This window comes from Scyliorhinus canicula, chromosome 3, assembly GCF_902713615.1.
Source record: "Scyliorhinus canicula chromosome 3, sScyCan1.1, whole genome shotgun sequence".
In the NCBI taxonomy this organism is placed as follows: Eukaryota; Metazoa; Chordata; class Chondrichthyes; order Carcharhiniformes; family Scyliorhinidae; genus Scyliorhinus; species Scyliorhinus canicula.
Genome location: NC_052148.1, coordinates 21166211 through 21192089, shown reverse-complemented (window position 1 = coordinate 21192089; position 25879 = coordinate 21166211). Strand labels below are relative to the sequence as shown.

At 49.3% G+C, this 25879-nt stretch overlaps 1 protein-coding gene across 1 annotated transcript in view; it reads left to right on the top strand.

Moving 5' to 3' along the window:
- Positions 1–16737, top strand: part of LOC119963850 (sperm flagellar protein 1-like) — a 124169-nt gene extending 107432 nt beyond the window's left edge. Inside the window, exons 5-7 of the mRNA XM_038793204.1 lie at positions 53–140; positions 12160–12271; positions 15572–16737. Of these exons, the coding sequence (XP_038649132.1) occupies positions 53–140; positions 12160–12271; positions 15572–15673 (302 nt within the window). The 3' untranslated portion in view covers positions 15674–16737. The remainder of the gene's footprint in view (positions 1–52; positions 141–12159; positions 12272–15571) is intronic.
- The last annotated feature ends 9142 nt before the right edge of the window (positions 16738–25879 follow it).

Here is a 25879-nt window from a genome sequence, read left to right as displayed (position 1 = left end):
ATTCTGGAAACACCTACCACGATATTGACTTTTCTTTTTCTTTTCACACAAGGTCAGTATCCGGTATCACCACGGTCAAAGGGTTATGCAACAGAGGATCATCACTATATTCAACTACGAGCTGACCATCCAGCATTGAGGTACTGCCAATTCATTATTCTGTGACTAGATAATGGACAGCTGTATATACATGTTTGCTGATGGCACCAAGGGAATTTTCAGGGCAGGAGTATTTTGGCTATGCCAGCGGTGTGGAGGGAGGGGCGTGTGTGTTTGGCGGGGTACAATCCGGTTGGGGATGGAAGTCATACCAATGAGGGGGTGGTTGAGGAGTCTCTTGTGATTGGGGGAAATTCAAAGGGGGTCGGCGGAGTGCAGAATACCATGGGGAAGTGATGGTTCGTCAGGTGTTGGGATTGTGGGGAGAATACCATGAGAGTTCTGGGGGGGTTAGGGAATATCGTGGAGGGGGGTGTAGTGAGTAGTTAGTTGAGGGCTGGGAGAGTCCTGTTGGGGAATCGTGTTGTGCCGGGATGTCTCCTGGGGGGAGTTCAGGTTGTTGGGGGCATCCCATGGGGTAGCCAGTCTGTGTCTCTACAACAGTTACCCAGAAGTTAGAAGAGGTTTTAATTCTTTTTTTTCTGAGTAACTATTAGTGTAATCCAGTCAGAACCACCTGAGATTTGTGATTTAAATTGCATTTTTGGATGGTTCACAGCACAGCTCAATTGCCATGCAAATGCTTACTGTGAAATTCTGAGAGGGATTTTCCAGCGCATCTTTGGGTTTCCCCCCAAATCCAACATGGGGAGCTCAGAAGTTACGTCCCAACTCTGTTTTTCTCTCTCTCTACTAATGCTCTCAGAGCTTATATGTGTTTCTAGCATTTTTTGTTTTATCCCATGTTTAAAAATACTTGCTCTCAGCTGTCAAATCGGTACCTCGATGTCCATTCTTCAACATTGCTATGGAGTCTTTTTGAATTCCCCCCCTCATCTTCACTCTCCACCTGCTGGACCACCAGTCATTTTGGATTCTTATTCCTGAAAGCTATCAAAAAAGCCTCCACTTGTTTTTACACCTTTCCCAACCTTCAAAAGCTTGCACCAAAAGATTGTTTTGCCCATGCTCAAGATAACTTCCTCTCGTTTTTCTTTAACTTTTCAAGGTCTATTTTTACCTCTTCGAAATGAGTCGGAGCACGTATTTTGTTGGGGGTGCACATCAATGCAAGTCATTTATGCCTGACGTACTGCCTGGCTGCGTAGAGTCTCTGGTGGCACACATTGCCTGTCTGCAGGTTGACTGGTTGTGTGCATTGCCTGGCTGTGCACATATAAGGAATGGGTTGGGCAGTTTGGCTGTGCTCCTTGTGATTCAGAAAGGTGCAAACCATGAGCACTACCTTGCATGCCATGTTCTGCCCACAAGATATTCAAACCGCTGTGTGGAGGCAAACCTAATTTGGTTGCCAACACTTGCCGGAAAAGTTCGACATACAGTAAGGACAGTCTGAAACACAATTCTTTCTTACACAATTATCAATTTTGGCTTATTCACCATGGATTCCAAGAAAGTAACTTGATTCAGAGCTATGACCAGGCTGCTGCAGTATGAAATTGTTATAGAGTGCTATTATTATACCTCTACTTACTTAAATCCATTGCTGATGCCATGACTAAGTTCTGTCATTCGTTGTTGCTGTTACCTGTGTATATTGGTATTTAATTGTCATTAGTTCTAATTCTATTCTGTTACTGTTATGTCAATGTTTAGCTAGTTGCTCCCGGTTTTGAGTCCATGTTGTATTTTAAACGCGTTACTTTTGTATATTAAAGAAGATTGAACTTTCACCACATTGTTTCAATTACCTTTTTGTGGTCAGGTTACCACACATCTTGGCAATGGGAATAAAAATAAATTGAGTTTCAGCATGTTCAATACAATCGGTTCGATTCCCAGGCCTCATTGCGCTCTTGGTTGAGCGAAACGAGGCCAGTGAACAGCGGGAGAGGCTGAAAATGAGAACTGCACAAGGCGCCAAACAGTTTATTGCAACTGGCCTGCTAGGGATCTCGCTGTAGCATGGCAAAAGCCAAATATCACATCTTAAGCCCTATTTCCATACAATTAAAGGGAGCCACCCCATATCCAATGGCCCCTCCATCATTCAGCAGCTTCCTCAGCAAATGGTCATGCTGGTGTTGATTAGTACTCCTTTTGAAAAACGTGAACCTGGCAGAAGGGCTTCTGTGGCGAGCTGAGGAGGTGGGTAGCCTTCTTTGCTCACAGACAAAGGACCCGGGGGCGCTCGGCAGGGGGTGGCGAACTCTCAACTGGGTGGGAGTTACCTTCCGGAGGAGTGGGCCGCCATGGAAAGAGGGGGAGGGATTATCCGCGGGTGGCACAGAATGCCAACCCATGAATCGTATTCCGGGAGCAAGCCTAGCCCCTGCCCATCTGCCCCACTGATCACCCATAACCCGAACCAACTGCCAAGGCCTCTGGTCATGTGGCAGAAGGCTATTACTATTAGGGAATTGGCAATTGTGGTTAAGTGAGCACTTCACACAACCCATGGATTTCCATGGGTGGGCGGGCCATGTAGCATGTGGGAGTCATTGCCTAGCAACCCAATCACACCTTGATGCCTGGACACTGCGTGAACACTGCGGGAGGCAACACCACAGACGCAGCAGCCAACATCTGAACACTCAGGAGATGGGAGACAGCTCCGGGGACATGCGCACGGTGAAGTTGAGGCATCCTGAGTTTGTGAGGCAGCTAGAGTGAGGTGAAACTTGAGTGAGGTAGTTCATTGCAGAGTGGTAGGAGGTGCTTTTTCCCTATCATTTTGTTTTCCTTCTTCTGGATTGTAACTGTTAATCTGCAGGGAGAGATCCAGAGAGCATCCTGGGAAGGTAAGGCGTTTTAATACCTTTTTTAATTGTTTGTGTGTGGGGGGGTGGGGGGGGGGGGGGGTGGGGGGGGGGGGGGAACTGAAGTGACATCACAGTAAAGCTGTGACCTGGTTGGCTGGTTGGGGATCTGTTAAATGTGAAAAAAAATAATATTGCAAAACAAATCTAATTGATTAACTAGATGGTTTTAGTATTTAGCATGTAATTTTACAGTAAAAATCTAGCATCAGGGCCAGATAGTTATTCGTAACTCAATCTGTCAATAATTCAAGTGTTTATTTCAAATTAATTAACTGGTGCTTAAATGTCATTCAGCGGAGTTCAGTGCTCCAACTGTGAGATGTGCCAGATCTGTGACGCTTCCTGCGTTCCAGTCGACTACATCTGCAGTAAGTGTAACCAATGGCAGTTCCTCACAGACCGCATAGTTCAGTTGGAGCAGCAGTTGAATGCACTTTGGAGCATGCAGGTGGCAGAAAGCATCATAGATAAGAGTTCTAGAGATAAGGTCACACCCAAGGTGCAGGCAGACAGATGGGTGACCGCTAGAAAGAGTAGGCAGTCAGTGCAGGAATCCTCTGTGGCTGTCCCCCTCTCTAACAGGTATACCTTTATGGAAAATAACAGCAGCCAGAACAGTGGCACCACAACTGGCTCTGTTGCTCAGCAGGGGAGGGCAAAGTGCAGGAGGGGGCAAAGTGCAGGAGGGGACTCTATAGTAAGGGGCATAGATAGGCGCTTCCCGTAACAGCCTCCCCGAACAGGCGCTAGAATGTGGTGACTAGGGGCTTTTCACAGTAACTTCATTGAAGCCTACTTGTGACAATAAGCGATTTTCATTTCATTTTCTGTGGAAGTGAAAGAGACTCCAGGATGGTGTGTTGCCTCCCTGGTTCCAGGGTCAAGGATGTCTCTGAATGAACACAGGACATCCTGAAGGGGAACGGTGAACAGCCAGAGCTTGTAATACACATAGGCACTAATGATATAGGCAGGAAGAGTGATAGGTTCCTGCAAAAGCAGTTCAGGGGTTAGGCAGTAAGCCAAGAAGCAAGACTTCCCGGGTAGTAATCTCAGGATAACTCCCTGTGCCACGTGCCAGTGAGGCTAGAAATCGGAGGATAGTGCAGCTCAACACGTGGCTAAACTGGTGGTGCAGGAGGGAGGGTTTCAGATTTCTGAACCAGTGGGATCTCTTCTGGGGCATGTGCGACCTGTACAAGAAGGACGGGTTGAATCTAACTCTTAAGGGCCCCAATATCCTGGCTGGGAGGTTTGCTAGTGTCACTTGGGAGGATTTAAACTAATATGGCAGCGGGGTGGGAACCAGAGCGTAAGCTTAGAAGATGTGATAATTGATGGGGAAATAGAGAACAAAAGTAATAAAACATCACCCTCAGGCAGAACAAAAAAAGTGACAAGTGTGAGAAGGGAGGTGGTCAATGCAAGACTGAGGGTATTTTACCTTAATGCACTCAGTGTAAGGAAGAAGATAACTGAGCTTGTTGCGCACATCGAAATTGGCCGATATGATGTTGAGGGCATCACAGAGACGTGGCTGCAAGGGGATCAGGGCTGAGATATAAATATACAAGGATTATGTGTCCTATCGAAAGGACAGACAGGTAGGCAAAGGGGGCGACGTTGCATTGTTAGTAAGGAATGAAGTCAAATCGATAGCAAGGAACAATATAGAATCAGAAGGCATAGAATCTCTGTGGGTAGAGTTGAGGAATCGCAAATGTAAAAATACTTTGATGGGAGTTATGTACAGGCTCCCTAGCAGTAGTCAGGATGTGGGGCGGAAAATAAATCAGGAGATAGAGAAAGCATGTAAGAAAGGTAATATCACAATAATCATGGGCGACTTCAATATGTACGTGGACTTGGAAAATCAGGTTGGGAGTGGATCCCGAGAAAAGGAATTTGTGAAATATTTAAGAGGTGGTTTTTTTGGAGCAGCTTGTGACAGAGCTTACTAGGGAACAGGCAATTCTGGATTTGATGATGTGTAATGAGGCAGACTTGATTAGGGATCTTAAGGTGAAGGAACCCTTAGGGAGCAGTGACCACAATATGATAGAATTTACTCTGCAGTTTGAGAGGGAGAAGCTGGAGTCAGATGTAACGGTATTACAATTAAATAAGGGTAATGACAAAGACATGAGGGAGGAGCTGGCCAGAATTGAAGGGAAAAGGAGACTAGCAGGGAAGACAGTGGAACAGCAATGGCAGGAGTTTTTGAGGGTTATTCGGGAGGCACCGCAGAAATTCATCCCAAGGAGGAGGAAACAAGTTCAGGGCAGGACAAGGCATCCATGGTTGACGAGGGAAGTCAAGGACAGCATTAAAGCAAAAGAAAAAACATACAGGGCGAAATTCTCCGCCCCCCACAACGGGTGGGAGAATAGCGGGAGGGCCTTCCCGACATTTTTGCCGCCCTCCCGCTATTCTCCCCCCCCCCCCCGCCGAAGTCCCAACCCGAATTGCTGCCGCCGTTTTTTTACGGCCGGCAGCGATTCTCAGCTGTTAGATGGGCCGAAGTCCAAGCCCTTTACACCGTTTTTACGAACGGCAAACACACCTGGTCTTGCCGTTCGTAAAAACGGCGTGACTAACTCGCTATTAATAACCATGGCACCGATTGGCACGGCCGTACCACGGCCGTGCCGAGGGTGCCATGGGCCCGCGATCGGTGGGCACCGATCGCGGGCAGCGGGCCCGATGCCCGCGCACTACTTGTCCTTCCGCCGCCCCTCAGTATCCATTCGCGGGGCGGCTGAGGGGCAACCCGGCCCGCGCATGCGCGGGTTTCGCGCAAAAACGCGATGACGTCACCCGCGCATGCGCGGGTTGGAGTCTTCCAAACTGCACATGCGCGGCTGACGTCATATGACGCGTCAGCCGGCGCTAACTTCGGCAAGCGGGCTTAACGATTTTCGTTAAGCCCGTCTTGCCGGAGCCTACGGCGTCGGGCTGCTAGCCCCGACCGGGGACCAGAATCGGTCCCCGGTCGGGAAGGGGCGCGCTGCCGTAAAACCCGCCCGGGTTTTACGCCAGCTTTACGATTTCTCCCGTTTTGGGAGAATCGCGCCCACAAAGTGGGAAGGATTAGTGGGAAACCAGAGGATTGGGAATCATTTAAAAGTGAGCAGAGGACAACTAAAAAAGCAATAAGCGGAGAGAAGATGAGTGAAATATGAGTGCAAGTTAGCTAGTAATGTAAAAGAAGATAGGAAGAGTTTCTTTCAGTATGTAAAAGGTAAGAGAGAGGCAAAAATAGACATTGGACAACTGGAAAATATGGCTGGAGAAGTAATGATAGGAAACAAAGAAATGGCAGGTGAACCAAATAGTTACTTTGCATCAGTCTTCACGTTGGAAGACACCAGTGGGATCCCAGAGCTCCAGGAGAACCAGGGGACAGAGGTGAGTGCAGTGGCCATCACTAAGGAGAAGGTTCAGGGGGAAACTGAAAGGTCTGAAGGTGGATAAGTCACCTGGACCGGATGGACTACACCCCAGGGTCCTAAAAGGGATAGCTGAGGAAATTGTGGAGGCATTGGTGGTGATCTTTCAGGAATCACTAGAGGCCGGAAGGGTCCCAGAGGACTGGAAAGTGGCTAATGTAACACCACTGTTTAAGGGAAGGAGGCAAATGACAGGAAATTTTTGGCCGGTTAGCCTGACTTTGGTCATTGATAAGATTTTAGAGTCTGTTATTAAAGATGAGATTGCAAAGTACTTGGAAGTGCATGCTGCAATCGGACAGAGTCAGCACGGTTTTGTCAAAGGGAGGTCATGTCTGACAAATCTGTTAGAGTTCTTTGAGGAGGTAACAAGGAAGTTTGACAAAAGAAAACCAGTGGACGTGATTTGTTTAGATTTCCAGAAGGCCTTTGACAAGGTGCCGCATAGGAGACTGTGAAATAAGTTAAGAGCCCATGGTGTTAAGGGTAAGATCCTGGCATGGATAGAGGATTGGCTGACTGGCAGAATAAAGAGAGTGGGGATAAAGGGGTCTTTTTCAGGATGGTAGCCGGTGAGTAATGGAGTGCCTCAGGGGTCTGTGCTGGGATCACAACTTTTCACAATATACATTAATGATCTGGAAGAAGGAACTGAAGGCACTGTTGCTAAGTTTGCAGATGATACAAAGATACAAAGAGGGACAGGTAGTATTGAAGCAAGGGGGCTGCAGAAGGATTTCGACAAGCTAGGAGAGTGGGCAATGAAGTGGCAAATGAAATATAATGTGGAAAAGTGTGAGGTTGTGCACTTTGGAAAGAGGAATTTAGGCATAGACTATTTTCTAAATGGGGAAATGCTTAGGAAATCAGAAACACAAAGGGACTTGGGAGTCCTTATTCACAATTCTCTTCAGGTTAATATGCAGGTTCAGTCGGCAGTTAAGAAGGCAAATGCAATGGGCGAGATTCTCTCATATGGGGAGAAATCGTAAGGCTGGCGTCAAATCCGGGCGGGTTTGACGCCAGCCCCCCCCCCTCCCGACCGGGAACCGATTCTGGTCCCCGGTCGGGGCTAGCAGCCCGACGCCGTAAACTCCGGCATCACGGGCTTAACGAATTTCGTTAAGCCCGCTTGCCAGAGTTAGCGCCGGCTGACGCGTCATATGACGTCAGCCGCGCATGCGCGGATTGGAAGACTCCAACCCGCGCATACGCGGATGACGTCATCGCGTATTTGCGCGAAACCCGCGCATGCGCGGGCCGGGATGCCCCTCAGCCGCCCCACGAATGGATACTGCGGGGCGGCGGAAGGACAAATAGTGCGCGGGCATCGGGCCCGCTGCCCGCGATCGGTGCCCACCGATCACGGGCCCATGGCACCCTTGGCACGGCCGTGGTACTGCCGTGCCAATCGGTGCCATGGTTATAAAAAGCTAGAGTTTACGGCCGTTTTTACGAACGGCCAGACCAGGTGTGTTTGCCGTTCGTAAAGGACTGGGAACTCAGCCCATCCATCAGCTGTGAATCGCTGCCGGCCGTAAAAAAACGGCGGCAGCGATTCGTGTCGGGAGTTGGGCGGGGGGGGGGGGGGGGGGGGGGGGGGGGGGGGGGGGGGAGAATAGCGGGAGGGCGTCGGAACAGCGTGGCCGTAAAATTTTACGAGCCACGCTATTCTCCGCACCGTCGGGAGTGCGGAGAATCTCGCCCAATGTTAGCATTCATGTCAACAGGGCTAGAATACAAGACCAGGGATATACTTCTGAGGTTGTATAAGGCTCTGGTCAGACCCCATTGTGAGCAGTTTTGGGCCCCGTATCTAAGAAAGGACGTGCTGGCCTTGGAAAGGGTCCAGAGGAGGTTCACAAGAATTATCCCTGGAATGAAGAGCTTGCTGAATGAGGAACAGTTGAGGACTCTGGGTCTGTACTTGTTGGAGTTCAGAAGGATGAGGGGGATCTTATTGAAACTTACAGGATACTGCGAGGCCTGGATAGAGTGGACGTGGAGAGGATGTTTCCCCTTGTCGGAAAAACTAGAACCAGAGGACAACATCTCAGACTAAAGGGATGATCCTTTAAAACAGAGATGAGGAGGAATTTCTTCAGCCAGAAGGTGGTGAATCTGTGGAACTCGATGGGCCGAGTGGCCTAATTCTACTCCGATGTCTTGTGCTCTTATGTCCATGGCCAGAGGGTGGGTGAGTGCTATGGGGAGAGGGAGATGCCTGGAGAGATGGGCCAATGGGCTGGTTTAGCACAGGGCTAAATCGCTGGCTTTTAAAGCAGACCAATGCAGGCCAGCAGCACGGTTCAATTCCCGTACCAGCCTCCCTGAACAGGCGCCAGAATGTGGCGATTAGGGGCTTTTCACAGTAACTTCATTTGAAGCCTACTTGTGACAATAAGCGATTTTCATTTCATTTCAGGTTGTCCTTCATGGTGGAAGAAAGTGACAGAGGTGTCATACTGGCTGTGCTCAAGTGTTTTTAATGTGTCACAGGTGTCATACAATTCCCCACTCCCGATGGTGCCACCCTACACTCCCCAAATTTCCCCTCCCCTGTTACCCTCAGTGATCCTGAACCTGTTTCACCTTCCCAGCTCTACTGCTATGTCTAGGTGTCTCCCCAGGATGCACAGTTGAGGTGGAGGCAGCCAGCTGCTTACCTTGTCACATGGCCTTTGATGTCCCTGGTGGGCGTCTTCTGGGGCTCTGGGGCCCGAGGGCCTCGGCACACTTGTTGATGGCATTTGCACAGCCGTTCCCCCCTGTCCCATGTGCTGACCTCGAGACGCAGCCTCATCAGAGGGCTGGAACTCGGGGAATGAGTGGTCACCATCCCCACTCCATGCGATGGGTCCAGATTGGCACCCAGTGCCCCCCTCCTCCTGCCCGGTGCCCATAGCACTCCAAGACCCAACTTGGGAAGGAGAGGCAGCTGATTTGAACCCCGGCTGCCCTGCATCATCTGGCTCTGCCAGCCCTGTCGGTTCCCCGATGCCTGCATCGAGGTGTCGACGCCCCCGGTGATGCTCCTCAGTGACTGGGACATGCTCTCCATCGCCTCGACCATTCCCATCTGAGAGCAGGACACGTCCCACAGAACCTCATCAAGGTCAGCTCAATGGTACTGGATCACATCTCCCAGTGGGTCAGACAGTCTGCCAAGGCACTCAGACATGGCCATCACCAACTGCGCAACGGCTTGGAAACCTTGAGTAATGGTGCCGCGTCGTGCTCCAGGCGTTCCACTGCTGACGCCACCCTAGCAGTGTTGGCTTCAGTGCCACGCGTTGCCACTCAGTTCAAGGGCAATTAGGGATGGACAACAAATTCTGGCCCCGTCAGCGACACCCACATCCCATGAAGGAATAAAGAAGAAAGAACATGGGCGGGATTCTCCAGTGGCCGCGCCAAAATTGGAGCGTGCGATCGGGCGGAGAATAGCTCCCGATATTGAAATCGTGCCGGTTTGTCGCCAGATCGCAATGCTCCGCCCCCTCAAAAACAGCATCATTGCGACGCACACCATGCAAAGTTGCAACCCGTGTTCGCAGAGAATCATAGAATTTACAGTGCATCTCATTAGCAGGCCTACCTGCAGTGCTCCGACTCCAGTGGGCTGTATTCCCAATGGCGCGGTCCAAGTGTGCTCTCAACAGTCTTGTGCTTGGCGTGGTGGCTGCGGAGAGAGAGAAGGGGTGTACGGACAGTGTCCAACACCGCCATACTTCACCAACATTCGTGCTGCTGACTGGGGGACGTCTGCCAGGGTTGGGGGGTGACCTGTAGGTGGGCTGTGGGGTCGGGGTGGACAGAGACGGTTTCCAGCGCAAACGGTGCCATCTTTCAGGTGCGATCGGTGTGTGTGCATAATGTATGCGTGGCTGCAGCTTGTAAACCTGCCGCGTGTCCATCACGGACAAGGTGATTCCTCTACCGATTTTCATGTGTTCTGCGGATGTTCCATGCGGCGTCAGTGCTGGCCCCTCACCGGTAGCGGAATCGATGCGGGTGTGGCGCCCATTTTTCTGATGTTGGCGTCAGCACTTAGACTCAGGAACAGAGAATCCAGCCCCATGTGTTTCTGTAAATGCTTTGCAAACACATTCAGCCAGTGTTGGCAGCCTTACCGATGGTCAATTGTGTAGAAAAGAACCTCTGAGGAGCAATCAAGAGTGGAGAACCTGATTGATTTTCCCAGCCTCACCCCCATGGCACAGGGACAACAAGTCTGTGAATTGAAGCACCCGTATTATTGCAGCTGAGAGCAGTACTTCAGCACTGCCTTGAGATCAGGGGTTGGATTCTCCAATCCCCGATGCCGAAACCGCGTTCGACGAGGAGGCGGAGAATCCCCGGTGATGCCAAAATTGGGGGCGGGGCCGCTTTGGCAATGCTCCACCTCCTGGAAAACGGCATATTCCAGGCGTATGCTGCATACAGTATCCACGGCCGTTGCCTGAGGCCCGTCCCGTGATACTCCGACCATGACCGGCGGAGTTCCCAATGGTGTGGGACTCTCATACTCTCATGGCCTCACCCGTCATGAACTTAGCGTGGCAGCTGCTGACTCAGTCCGGCATCGCCACAGTCGGCGGGGGTGGGGGACAGATTCACGGGCGGGGGGGGGGGGGGGTTCATTCGGGTCTGGGGGCACTATGAGGTGCAGTCCAGCAAGCAGCTGGAGGCTGGTACTATTTTTGTGGTCCGAGGTCCGTGGGCCAATCTGCCATGAAGCACGGCGCAGCGCTGCAGGACGTCGCCGTGCGCAAGGGCGGTCACGGACCTGGCAGTGCTCCGGGCCAGTTTTCCTGCCGTAAAACACCACCATTTTCACGCCAAAATGGGTATATAGTCTCCCAAACGGAGAAACTAGCCTCAGGCCTTTAACTTCTGGTCCGTATGGCCGATGACATACAACTAGTCGCTGGAGGTTCATCCCACTGATGCATGCAGAGCTTTGACTGAACTGAGACTCAGCCAAAAGGAAAGAAAGGGAATCAGATTCAGTTTCAGGGATATCCCAACCACCTTATTTTCTCCAATTCAAGAGAAACCTGTATGGGAATTTCCTTTCACAACTTCAAATCACAGACAGTGATTGTGGAAAACAAGGTATTGTTATGTAGGCAAATGTGACACCCAATTAATGACAGCTAAACCCCACTTATCAATTAAATAAAAGCCAACATAATATTGAACAAAAAGGGCAGCATGGTGGAGCAGTGGGTTAGCACCGCGGCCTCACACGGCGCTGAGGTCCCAGGTTCGATCCCGGCTCTGGGCCACTGTCCATGTGGTGTTTGCACATTCTCCCCGTGTTTGCGTGGGTTTCGCCCCCACAACCCACAAATGTACAACTTAGGAGGTGGATTGGCCATGCTAAATTGCCCCTTAATTGGAAAAAATGCATTAGATACATTTAAAATAAATAAATAAATAAATGTCGAACAACCTGCTTGCATTATTGCTTCTATTTCCTTTGTCCTCTGCTTGGCTCTCCAGCAGCGAAGAATTGAAAAAGGTTTTGATGGAGTGAGAAAGAGAATCTGCCTCCACTGGCAGTGGCCTGGTATCCAGAGGCTATAGAATTTGGTTAATTGGCAAAGAAGCCAGAGGGCAGATGAGTTTTTTCACTGAGCCAGAACAAATAAATTCCCTTTGGTCAATGGACAGGGATCTGTTTGCTGAATCTCATTTAATTTTCTACACAAGTTCTTGGTCCAGTGGCGAATAACATTTTTGGATATTGTCCTTATTTCCAGCCCAATGAAGGCTCAACTCGGATGTGGACAGAAAAGCCAACTGAGCCCAGAGGTACGGATCTTGATGGAGGAGAAAGAACAGGCTCTGCTGGCCTTTCAGGAAACTATCCAGGTAGGAGCAGGAACAAAAACAAAATATGGTGCCGGACAACCTCAGCAGTCCTGACAGCATCCGTGGAAAGAGAAGGGAGCCAACGTTTCGAGTCTGGGTGGCTCTCTGTCAGACAAAGAGTCACCCAGACTCGAAACGTTAGCCCCCTTCTCTCTCCGCAGATGCTGTCAGACCTGCTGAGATGGTCCAGCATTTTGTGTTTTTGTTTCAGATACCAGCATCTGCAGCCATTTGCTTTTAACATCGGAACAGGAGTTAGCCCCTCGAGCTAGTTCTGCAGTTTAATTAGATTATGGCTGTTTGAGTGACAGAGTCATTATTATGACACAGAAGGAGACCATTTGGTCCATTGAGTCCAAGTGTATTTGCCTTTGACAAGCAATGCAGTCAGTCCCATCCTTCCCACTCTATTCCCATAGTCCTGCAAATTTATTTCCCTCAAGTCGCCATCCAGTTTCCCTTTGAAATTATTCTTCGATACCTTGACTCCATCTAACCATCTTGGTTCGTCAACCCTTAACACTCTCGCCCATGATAAATCTCAACGTTGAAATTTTCTGTACACCACCAGCCTCAACAACTATTTTTGATGGTGGCAGTTCCAGATTTCCTGGCAATACCCCCTGGATGGCCAAGCCCCAATTGTAAAGCTAATGCCCACTTATTTTGCCCACCAAAGGAAAATGTTTTTCTCTATCCAGTCCACCAACTCCTTTTTAATCATCTAGAAGATCCATGGATCTTCTAGACGCAAGGGAATTCAAGCGTAGTCTATGCAAAATCAAAATACTGCAGAAGCTGGAGATCTGAAATGACAATAGAAAATGCTGGCAATACTCAGGCAGCATCTGTGGAGAAAGGGATAGAGTTACTGTTTCAGGTTAATAACCTGTTGACAGGATTGTTTTCATGTTCTGATGAAGTGCGACCTGAAACATTACCGCAGTCTGCTTGACCTGCTGAGTGCTTCCAGCAGTTTCTGCTTTTACTCCGAGTCCATTCAACTTGTCCTCATAATTCACCCGACTGAGAATAAATTTAAGCAATACAACTCTTACTTTTATTACTATTGCTTCGGGAAATGTGTAACACTGCTAAGGTAGATGTCATTACCCTACCCTGAAAAAGTCATAGAATCATAGATGTCTACAGCATAGAAAAGGCCCTTCAGCCCAACGCGTCTGTGCTATTCTAATCTCACTTTCCAGAGTGGAAAGCCTTTGGTGGAAAGCTATTTGGTGGATAGCCTTCTATGCCTTGGCATCCATCGCAAGTGCACATCTAAATATTTCTTAAATGTTATGAGGGTCTCTGCCTCCACCACTCTTTCAGGCAGTGAGTTCCAGACTTCCAACACCCTCTGGGTGAAAATGTTTTTCCTCACATCTCCTCTAAACCCTCCTGCCCATTACTTAAATCTATGCCCCCGGTCATTGATCCCTCCACCAAGGAGAAAAGTTACTTCCTGTCTACTCTACCAATGCCCCTCAGAATTTTATACATCTCCATCATCCCCCCCCCCCCCCCCCCCCCCCCCCCCCCCCCCCCCCCCCCCCCCTCCCCCCCCCCCCCCCCCCCCCCCCCCCCCCCCCCCCCCCCCCCCCCCCCCCCCCGTCTTCTCTGCTCCAAGGGAAACAACCCCAGTCTATCCACTCTCTCTTTATAACTAAATCTCTCCAACCCAGGCAACATCCTGGTAAATCTCCTCTGCACACTGTTCAGTGCTATCATATCTCTTCAATAATGTGGATTCCAGAACTGCACACAATAATCTAGCTGTGACCTAAACAACAATTGCCCCTGCTCTTATATTCTATGCCTTGGTTAATAAAGGCACGTATACCATTTGCCTTCCATTTGTCACTGATCAGCCCATCTGACCAGCCTGTCTATATCCACCTGTAATCCAAGGCTATCCTCCTCATTATTTGGCCCCCCACCAATTTTTGTACAATCCGTGAACTTACTGATCAACCATCCTACATTCATGTCTAAATCATTTATATAAACCACAAACAGCAAGGACCCCACTAGACACAGGCTTCCAGTCAGAAAAACACTCCTCAACCATCACACTCTGCTTCCTGCCACTCTGGATCTAATTTTGCCAATTCTGGATCCAATTTGCCAAAGTTCCTTGGATCCCATGGGCTCTTACCTTCGCTATCAGTCTCCTATGTGGGACCTTATTCAGCTTTGCTGAAGTCTAAGTAGACTATGTCTAATGTGTGGCCCTCATTTGCACATCTGATTTTCTTCAAAAATCAAAAATCAAATCAAGTTGGTCAGACATGACCTCCCCTTAACAAAACCATACCTCTCCAAATGCAGATTAATTATGTTTCTCAGAATTGCTTCCAATAGTTTTCCCACCACTGACGTTAGACTGACTAGCCTGTAGTTTCCTGGTTTATCCCTTCTTCCCTTCAAGAATAATGCTACCACATTGGCTATTCTCCAGTCCTCCGGCACCTCTCCTGCGGTGTGGGAAGCCTTCTTGAACTGTTTTAATCCTACTTATTGGTGATTATTCTCAAAATTATTTGTAACTAATTTGCTTACCAGAGGACATTTCTTTTTTTTAAATTTAGAGTACCCAATTTTTTTTCCCATTAGGGGCAATTTAGCATAACCAATCCACCTAATCTGCACATCTTTGGGTTGGGGGGGGTGAAACCCATGCATAGTTAGAGGACATTTCTTAGTTTAATAATAACTGCACTTCAAAAAATTGCACTGTTCGCTGTAAAATGCTTTGGGGTGCCCTGAGATGTGCTCTACAAATACAAGTCTATTTTTTGCTTGACTTCATTAAAATTCAGCCAGATACTAGACCTGTTCATGCCTTTCATTGTTCTGTATCACATCTCCTCTTCAATCTTCTCCAGTGGAAGTAAGGGGTTATTCTGGGTCATTCTTCATCACCTAGAAGGGTTATACGTCTCTCCTTTCATGACCAGGGGAAATCCCAAAGCGCTTTACCGACAATGAAGTACTTTTTTTAAAGTGTGGGGCAGGATTTTCCAACCCTTCTGGCCAGTAGAATCTTCCCATCCTGCCAAAGGTGCCCCACCCCCTGCTGTGGGTTCCCCCAGCCGCGGGACGGGTGAACCATCGGCAGGACCGGAAGATCCCCATTATCGGCCGATGGCAAGCTGCCTCCACTGCCAGCAAACACACCACAGCGGGCTCTGGAAAATCCCACCCATAGTTATTGTTCTAATGTTATAACTGAGGTCCTGAGATCTGGGATGATGTGGATACCGCCGTTTGAAATGTAGCCTGGGTTTTGTGTTTCAGATACTCCAGGTGAAAGTTCGCCGACTTGAACATCTTCTGTACCTGAAAAACGTTCGGATTGATGACCTCACGCGGCGCGTGCAGCAAGCAGAACAAAAATAAAAGTGCCTTCCCTCTCTCTTATTTCAGCCATGACAACCCTGTTGAAGCTTTTACAGATCAGTGCTTAAATGATAACGACAACAAAAATCTCTGATATTTACCAGCCTGCCTGAAAACGTACAGCAGATATTCAATGGGAATTACGAACCTGCCTCAATCGCAGCAGCTAATTTGGGCACTTAGGCATCAGAACCAAGTCCGAGTCTATCCTCATCTGACATCGACACGGATACACCTTGTGGCTTAGTGTACTGGATTGTGACAAGCATTTCCCACTGCCTAATCCAGTGCACTGAAGCTGCTCATAGAACCCTCTTCAGCAATGTAGCTAAGGTCATCAATTTCAGCAAATTTACCATGATGAGTTGGAAGGCCTCCCTCCTGTACATTTTGTTCCACGGTGGAACCTAGGGCAGGATTTCCCACCCGTGCCCATGGCGTTTTTCGCAACAACAAAATCAGCCTGCCATTGGCTATGACGGGATCTTCTGATCCCCCGCTGTCAACTTGGTTTCCCTCTGTAGCTGGGAAACCCACCGGAAAATCCTGCCCCAGCAATTGTGTCACGCTTTCGGCTCTGATCTCAGCTATTATTGTGGTAATAGTGACTCGGATCACAAAAGAGACATAAATGAGAAAGACCTTTTTCGTCACCTTAGCTAATTCCTCCAAAACAGCCCCACAATGTGTCATCCGACCTTCTAAGTATTTATAAAACAATTGCAGTGTTTTGTCTTCAATACCTTATCTGGATGTCGGTTGGAAGACTTGATCACACTTTTAGAAGTAAGAACTGTCTGCCATCTGTCCTCAATTTGTTTTCAGCTAATTTGAGTCTGTGCCACTTGTCCTAGTGCCACCAATAGAGAATCACAAAATCGTTTAGGCACAAAAGCAGCCATTTGGCCCATCGTGTCTGCACCAGCTCTCGAAACAAGCATCATGGCTGAGTGCCATTCTCCTGTCTTGTTTTGTACCCCGACACATTGTTTCTATTCAAATACTCATCTAATGCCCTCTTGGGCGGCATGGTAGCAAAGTGGTTAGCACTGTAACTTCACAGCGTCAGGGTCCCAGGTTCGATTCCCGGCTTGGGTCACTGTCTGTGCGGAGTCTGCACGTTCTCCCTGTGTATGCATGGGTTGCCTCCGGGTGCTCCGGTTTCCTCCCGCAAAATCCCGACAGACGTACTCGTTAGGTGAATTGGACATTCTGAATTCTCCTTCTGTGTACCCGAACAGGGCCGGAATGTGGCGACTGGGGGATTTTCACAGTAACTTCATTGCAGTGTTAATGTAAGCCTACTTGCGACAATAATAAAGATTATTATTATTGTAAATTCCTCAATCAGACATGTCTCCACCACACTTCCAGGCAGCATATTCCAGATCTGTTTTAAATCACCTCCGCAATTGATTTTCCTCCCCACTGCTATGGGGTCAGCAGTTTTGACCACCTCCTTTCAAGGGTAAAAGATCAAGCTTCTCCCAAACTAATATTCCTCCCTCAACCAACGTCACCACGGGGGGAAAAGAATGATAAAATTCATTCATCATGTTACTGTTTGTCAGATCTCAGTATGTACAAAATGGCTGCTGAGTTTGCCCGCAGACACTGAATTTCAAGGACATGCAAAACCCCTTGAGATATTGAGGGGGGGGGGGGGGGAGCTCAGGATGGTAGTCATTAACTTGGATTAGCAATTACTGTGATCAGAATGAATAATTCGAGAAGTTGCCTTTCCTTTGCATATGGTAACCACACCTTGCTTCCTTTATCTCCAAATCCAATTAACAGTTTCAGCGAGCCGCAATGCACTTAGCGCTTTCAGACAAGAGCGTGCTGTGATCCCATTCACAACCACAATAGGTGCTTTCTTCAACAATTTTGTACACCACCAGTAGGTTGAATATTAATTGTAGTAAATTGATTTTCTTGCTGTGAACAACTAACATTATTGGAGGACGTAATCATTAAATGGTTGGTGGGGAGCAGGGAATTCTCCTTGGATTTCTCAGACATCTTTTTAACACAGTAAAACTGACACTTGCATTGCAGTTTCTGTTATCACACTTTCTCTGACGCCTGATCATAAAAGGCAAATATCATGCAGCTAATCAGCACATTTGCCAATTCCAAGTGAGTCTAACCAGATGTTGCCTTTGAGCACAGTCATCACACCTTGTAGTGGCTAGCCTGTAAGGAACATGCAACTACAATTTAGTGAGAAACAGTACACTGTACATTGCTACACTGTACATTGAGATTTTAAAAATCCTGCCCTGACAAAACAGCATTGCAAGTACCTTCAGGAGAGACCCACCAGTAACATCCTTGTCCTGCAAATCCGTGCATCGTTCAACCCTAGCTGAATGTGAGAGCCATGAATCTTGTTGGCTCTCATTACTGCTAAGACACTGTAATGATGTGACGAACAAAGCAGCTCTGTTGATGACAGTAGGAGGGCGATAATTTCAGATCAATCTGCTTCGTTGTTAATCTCCTCAATTTAATTACATCTTTTAAACTTTGGACTCTTGAGCAACCACTAAGAATTTTAACATGGCTCCTTCTTCAGGTGACTGAAGAAGGAGCCGTGCTCCGAAAGCTCGTGTTTGAAACAAACCTGTTGGACTTTAACCTGGTGTTGTAAGACTTCTTACTGTGCTCACCCCAGTCCAACGCCGGCATCTCCACATCAATTTTAACATTGACATTTTTTTTTTCAATTTCCTCCAACCACCCAAACTTCCCATTCTCTGAGTTGAGGCCCCTTGAGGGCTGTATCAGTGAATTGAACACCCTCGCAATCTGTGGCCCAGGGACAAGATGGTATTAATGTATGGTCTTCTACTGTTAAAAGTTGTCAAGACACAAAGGGTTAATAGAATCATGGAAATTACAGGGCAGAAGGAGGCCATTCGGCCTATCGAGTCTGCACCGGCTCTTGGAAAGAGCACCCTATCCCCATAACCCAGTAACCCCACCCAACACTAAGGGCAATTTTTGGACACTAAGGGCAATTTATCATGGCCAATCCACCTAACCTGCACATCTTTGGACTGTGGGAGGAAACCGGAGCACCTGGAGGAAACCCACGCACACACGGGGAGGATGTGCAGACTCCGCACAGACAGTGACCCATATAGAGTATTTACATGACATGAGATGCATTGATTTAATGACTTTGGATTGAAACCTGAGTTGCAATCATCAAAAATAATTTTCTCAGTATCTGACAATTTACTTTCAGAAAATGTAAGATTATATTCCACAAAATGGTACATTAATGGAAAATTATGTTATTGATTTAGAATTGTTTGCCTTGATTTTAACAAGTTTTGGTGTAAAATCATACCCACATTATGATAAAAATCCTTTCAATAAATATGTTCACAAGGAATTGCAAATATTTTTTCAACAATAATTTAGGATTTTCACTTTCAGCAATGTTTGTGATCACCAGGACTGCGAAATGAAATGAGACTTTTCCATTTCCCACTCTCGTCGTCCTGTGAGATTGTTAATTTATTGCTAACGTGGACAGAGATTTGAATTATATATCCTGTTAGGAAGTCAGTTCAAACTGCTTCAAGCCAAATTTATGGAAGACACCATAAGACCATGGGCGGGATTCTCTAATTATGTCCCCACTCCGGTGTCAACGCCCACCCCCCCCCCCCACCCCCCACCCCCGTATTTCCACGCATGCGCGGGGGTTGCCTTCTCCGCGCCGGCCCCCAGGCAATATGGCGGAGCCCTATAGGGGCCCGGCTCGGAGTAAAGAAGGCCCCCATAGAACTAGCCCGCCCACCGATTGGTAGGCCCCGATCGCGGGCCAGGCCCGGGACCCCCCCCTGGTGTCGGATCCAACGCCTCCACCCCCCCCCCCCCCCCCCCTCCAGGATGGCACCTGTACACTTAGCTTCCAGGTCCTGCAGTGTGGGACCTGAGTAATCCACGCTGGTAGGACTGGGCCAAACTCGTCGGCCCATCGGGGCCTGGAGAATCGCCGGGATGACCGCTGTCAACAGCCCCTGAGCGGCGTGGTGGCGAACGTGCCGGCCTCCGAAATGGCGCCAGTGAATGGGGAGGCCGACGGCGGGGCAGCAGGGCGCGATCCTCGCCCGGCGGCGGGTCAGAGAATCCCGGCCCACATGTTCAAAAGGCATTTCGACAAATACAAATAAGTGCCGAGCGTTTTGGCCAAGGGTGGTATCATGACAGGTACAGGCTTGGAGGACCGAAGGGCATGTTCCTGTGCTGTATTGTTCTTTGTCGACAGAGGAGCATAATTATGCCATTCAGCCCATCCATTCTGCTGCGCTATTCAATTGTGGCTAATATGTTTCTATCCCCATTCTCCTGCATTCTCCCCATAACCCCTGACCCCCTTATTAATCAAGAACCTATCTATCTCTGTCTTAAAGACATGGGCCGGGATTCTCCCCTACCCGGCGGGGCGGGGGGTCCCGGCGTGTTGGAGTGGCGTGAACCACTCCGGCGTCGGGACGCCCCAAAGGTGCAGACGTCTCTGCACCTTTAGGGGCCAAGCCCTCACATTGAGGGGCTAGGCCCGCGCCGGAGTGGTTACCACTCCACCGGCTGGCGTGAACAGCCTTTGGGGCCACGCCAGCCGGAGCCGAAAGGATTTCACCGGCCGGCATAAGTCCGCTCATGCGCCGGAGCGTCAGCGGCTGCTGACATCATACCGGCGCATGCGCAGGGGAGGGGGTCTCTTCCGCCTCCGCCATGGTGAACACCATGGCGAAGGTGGAAGAAAAAGAGTGCCCCCACGGCACAGGCCCGCCTGCAGATCGGTGGGCCACGATCGCGGGCCAGGCCACCGTGGGAGCACCCCCCCAGGTCAGATCGGTCCGTGCTCCCCCCCCCCCCCCAGGACGCCTGGCGGGGGGTTCGGAGAATCCCACCCATGATGTGGAAATGCTAGCGCAGGACTGAGGTGGGCACAGTAGGAAGTCTTGGAACACCAAGTTAAAGTCCAACAGGTTTGTTTCAAATCACTAGCTTTCGGAGCACAGTTCCTTCCTCAGGTGAATAGGGAACATACAGCTGAGGCCGCACATAGCCCCATTTTGTACAGTGGGGAGATCCGATTGTCGGAACTCTTCAGTGTAGCGAGAGATCGGGATGCCATTTTTAAATAGTGTCCCGTTCTTCAAGGCCCCTGAAGCAATGCCCAAACGCCTCCCCCGCCTAAACGCACTATGGGATCGATTCAGCAACTTTCAAGGGGGTAGCCACATGGAACACAATCGATTTCAATGGGAAACGGTGCCGGATTCGTCGGATACGCGATTGACACTCAGGAGGCTGACAAGCTGCAGCTGCATATACACACTTCACTCCGCACACACACCATCCCCAGCCAACAAGGTGGCAGCAAGGAGAGCAGCTCCACAATTTATAGATGACGAGCTGTTGACCCTCCTGAACATGGTGGAGGAGAGGCAGGTGACCCTGTAACCCGACCCGGAGAGGAGGCTGCCAGCTGCCGTCATTCGCCATGCCTGGGCACAGGTGACAGAGGCGGAGAGCACCGTGGGCAACACCATCCGGACCAGCCAGTAGTGCCGGATGAAAGTGCACGACCCCCTCAGGGCGGCCAGGTTGAATAGGCAGCACTGTGCCCCTAGCGCTAACCCGCCCCCTCGCATCTGTAAATTATTTCACGCAGGGAGTTTTTTAAAAAAATTAATTCTCAGATGTGGGCTTCACTGGCAAGGTCAGCTTTTAATGCTCTACTCTACTTGTCTTAGAGAAGGTGTTGGCCGAACGGCTATCTAAGATGATGCCCTGTATAGGATGCTGGGAGAATTGGCCAAGTTTAAGGACAAGCAGGCTGCAGTTTAAATAAACATTGATGTGCAGGCTGCGGCCCAGACATCACAATGCACAGGAAAAAGGCCATCTCCAGGACATCCCAGGAACAATAGAGCTATCCTGTCAATCACACATGTTTACCAGACACAGCGGCACTTAAACTCTGTCATGATATGCAAACATGCAAGCAATGAACACTCAGAATAGGACACAACCAATGGGCAGTCAGAGGTGGCATCACCACAAGGGGGCATGACATAAACACTATAAACACCCTGCCTCTTTCCAAGATCAGCAGCATCACACCCCAGCACGTGGCTTAGAGCAAGCTGGTATAGTTAGACTGAGTTACTACAGTTAGATTAGCAGAGAGTCTAACTCATTTGAGAATTGTATTTATGGTTCAATAAACACGTTGAACGCATTTCAGAGTCTGGAGCATCCTTTATTTAAGACTGCATCAACCGCCCCCTCCAGTTAACTGTTTCATTGCCTCCACCAATTGGGTCATTTTGCTCTGCCTATTGCATGCGAGACAAGTGTTATGGGGGCAGACAGGAATGTGGAGTCGAGGCCATAATTGGATCATGACAGGCAGAGCAGGCTTGATGGGCGAAATGGTCCAAATTATGTTTGTTCACGGGATGTGGATATTGCTGGCTCAGCTCTTATCACCCACAATCACTTCGGCAGTCCCTTGTCACCTGTTAGTTTAAAAGTCCCCTTCTCATCATAATCTGCCACCCACCAAGCAAGCCTCCCTATCTCAGCTAATTAACCTGTTCCCCCTCCAATAACCTCTTGCTTCAAACTGCTGTCACAAAAAGATGTTGAACTTTTACCACAATACTCATGTTGATGTTCTCTCTCTCTTACCGGAGAAAGTGAGCCAGATTCACTGGGGAATGGATCCAAACTAATGGGCCTCTGAGCACACGGAAGCTTTGAGACGTACCTTATTGAGGACAAAGATCTTGAGGCTGTTGGGTCCCTGGACGCTTTGTTTCAGGAGGCGGTCACACCCCTTAGGATAGGCTCTCCTGGTTTGGAACGTGGTCAGGGACAGGAAGGTATAACTGCAGTTGAGGCAGGTATGAGGACCCAGAGGGCTGGCATTGTAGCCATCTGGGATGGGCACTTACAACCAGGAACAGGGAAGGTCGCAAAGCATGGCGGGTAAAATGGACAAAGCAAGATTCAGGCAGGCTCAGAGCCTAAAATGTATATTTGCAAAGTGAGGAATCCAGATGGTATCGAAACTCTGACCGATTAGCATTTGATGGCCCATCTCCGCCAAGACAAAGGACTTATACTTGTGCGACCGGTACAGTCCCAGACATTTTGGCGCCACTCCCTGCACTGGTAAAGCGTAAACAACGGGGTCAGTGACCACTTGGGACATGCCCAGCCATCCAGGCACCCGCCCATTTATTGGTTCAAATCGAACATAGTGATCAGGGATCACCCAATTAGTGGGGTCCAAACTGAAGGACCGCCTGAAAGAGTGTGAAACCCCCAAGTATAAGAAGAGAGTCTGCCATGTGTTCAGCCTCTCTTGGACCGGCCGCCCCGGCAACGTCTGCTTCCAAGTGCAGCACCACCAGAAGCAAGTTCAAGTTCAACACTCGCTACCAGATGGATGAGCCGAGCTGAGCAGCAGTTACTTCTCCAGACTCGATACATCCAGAATCGAACAGCAGCCACTGTTCCTCTGACCTAAGCCAGGTGCCTGAAGTTAAGTGCAGGTTGTCATAGTTGATAGGTGTAGTTTAACTAGTAGTGTTTATGTTGCATGACTAATTGTGTGTAAATAAAGTACCCTTGACCTTGAATTAACAAACTGGTGTTTGGCTCTTTGATCGATAGCTGATTGAACCTTGTGGTGGTATCACTTGATACCTGGCGACTCTGAAAGCAATATAGTATCCATATCCAAAGGAAGGAGGGCAACCTCATTGACTGCCATATTTATAGTAGGTAAAAAAAGGCAACAGCATGTCAGCCTCTGCAATTATCCAACAGGTTTGAACTTCGTTCAGCTTGTTTGGATGAGAGTAGAGGCTGCAAGGTCGATGAGCTGACTATTGTACAAGATGTCATTCGTGTAGTGGTAATATGGGTCAGCACTGTTGCTTCACAGCACCAGGGACCCAGATTCGATTCCCAGCTTGGATCACTATCTGTGCGGAGTCTGCACGTTCTCCCCGTGTCTGCATGGATTTCCTCCTGGTGCTCCCGTTTCCTCCCACAAGTCCCGAAAGAAGTGCGTGCTAGGTAAATTGGAGATTCTGAATTCTCCCTCAGTGTACCCGAACAGGCGCTGGAGTGTGGCGACAAGGGGCTTTTCACAGAAACTTCATTGCAGTGTTAATGTAAGACTACTTGTGACAGCTTTTTCACAGATAATGGATGGGAGGCGGGTTTGCATGATGGACTGGGCTGTGTTCACGACTCTCTGTAGTTTCATACAGTATTGGGCCGAGCAGTTGCCATACCAGGCTGTGATGCAGCCAGATAGGATGCTTTCTATGGTGCACCTGTAAAAATTGGTCAGAGTCAATATGGACATGCCAAATTTCCTTAGTTTCCTGAGAAAGTATAGGTGCTGTTGTGCTTTCTTGGTCATAGCATTAATGTGGGTGGACCAGAACAGATTGTTGGAGATGTGCACACCTTGGAATTTGAAGCTGCTGACCATCTCCACCTCGGCCCCGTTGATGCTGACAGGGGTCAGTACGATACATTGCTTCCTGAAGTCAATGACCAGCTCCTTAGTAATGCTGATGTTTAAGGAGAGATTGTTGTTGTTACACCACGCCACTAGGTTCTCTACCTCCTTCCTATTATCTGACTCATCTGCTTTCAGGGTCTCTCACAGAGCTGAGGGCAAGACCGACCCATTCGCATTAAACTCCACATACACATCTATCGCCCTCGATGTCTGACCACAGAACCCCAACTCTGCCAATAACCACACAGCTAGCCTCCACGCTGAACCAAACCTATCTCTAATACCAAATCTACTAGACATGGAGCGTGGTCTGAGATGACTATTGCGAGTACTCAGCTTTTCTCACCCCAGGCAGAAGAGATCTTTCCATCAGGAGAAAATCCATCCTCGAATATACTTTGTGGACTGGGGGGGGGGGGGGGGGGGGGGGGAATGCATGCTCGCCGCCCCCCCCCCCCCCCCAACCCCCCGCAGGCCCTGGTATCAAAGCCTGAGTAAAACTCATGGCTCACCCGACCCTTTCAGAGCCTGGACTCATCCTTCACCTACAGGTGGGTCACCTGCGGAAGCACCGCATCGGCCCTTACATTTTTCAGATGAGGGAAAACTCTCAATCACCCCCAGACCTCTAACGTTCCAAGTGACTAATCTGATCGGGGGTCCATCCCCCCCCCCCCCCCCCCCCTCCATCTCATGTCAGCCATTTCCACCATGGGGAATCATCCGTTCCTAATTCCAAGTTTCTGAGGCCCATCCAAGATGGTAGCCAGCTCCACCTGTAAGGTGGGACAAAGAAAAACTCCTGGTCACTGTCAACATTCTTACCCCCCCCACCCCCCACTCCCCCCGACCAGCACCCCCCCTCACCCGACTCAAGAACCTGCAAACAACCTCCGATTTTTGTTTTCATTCTTGGGATGTGGGCGTTACTGGCTAGGCCAGCATTTGTTGCCCTTGAACTGAGTGGCTTGCTAGGTCATTTTAGTTGGGGCGGTGGCGGGGGGGGGGGCAGTTCAGAGTCAACCACAATGTGGGCCTGGAGTCACATGTCTGCCAGACCAGGTAAGGTTGGCAGATTTCCTTCCCTGAAGGACGTTAGTGAACCAGATGGGTGTTTACGACAATCAACATTGGTTTCATTGTCATCATTTGTCTTTCAATTCCAGTTTTTGATTGAATTCAAATGTCACCACCTGCCGTGGTGGGATTTGAACCTGGGACCACAGAGCATTACCCTGGGTCTCTGGAACACTAGTCCAGTGACAATTCCAGCAGGCCACCGCCTCCCCTGTCCAACCATACTCCCTCCTTACCATCCCCCTCCCCCCACCAAACACGCTTGGCACATCAAAACCTGTTCAAACACGTTCAACAGGCCATAGCCCCATGCCCCCACCTCACTCACGTTCGCGAGTTAAACTGTTGGTGAGGTAGCCCCCCCACCAGGCTCAAACTTAAAGAACAAAGAAAAGAGACAGAAACTCCCCCGCCCATGCCCATTGCAAAAGAATAACCAAAACCAAAGCCTTTACAATCCTCAACATCTGAACTTGGGCCATATAATTGTCCACATTGCTGCCGTAACCAGTACTCCCAACTACTTTGCCCCCCCCCCATCACTCCCCCAACAA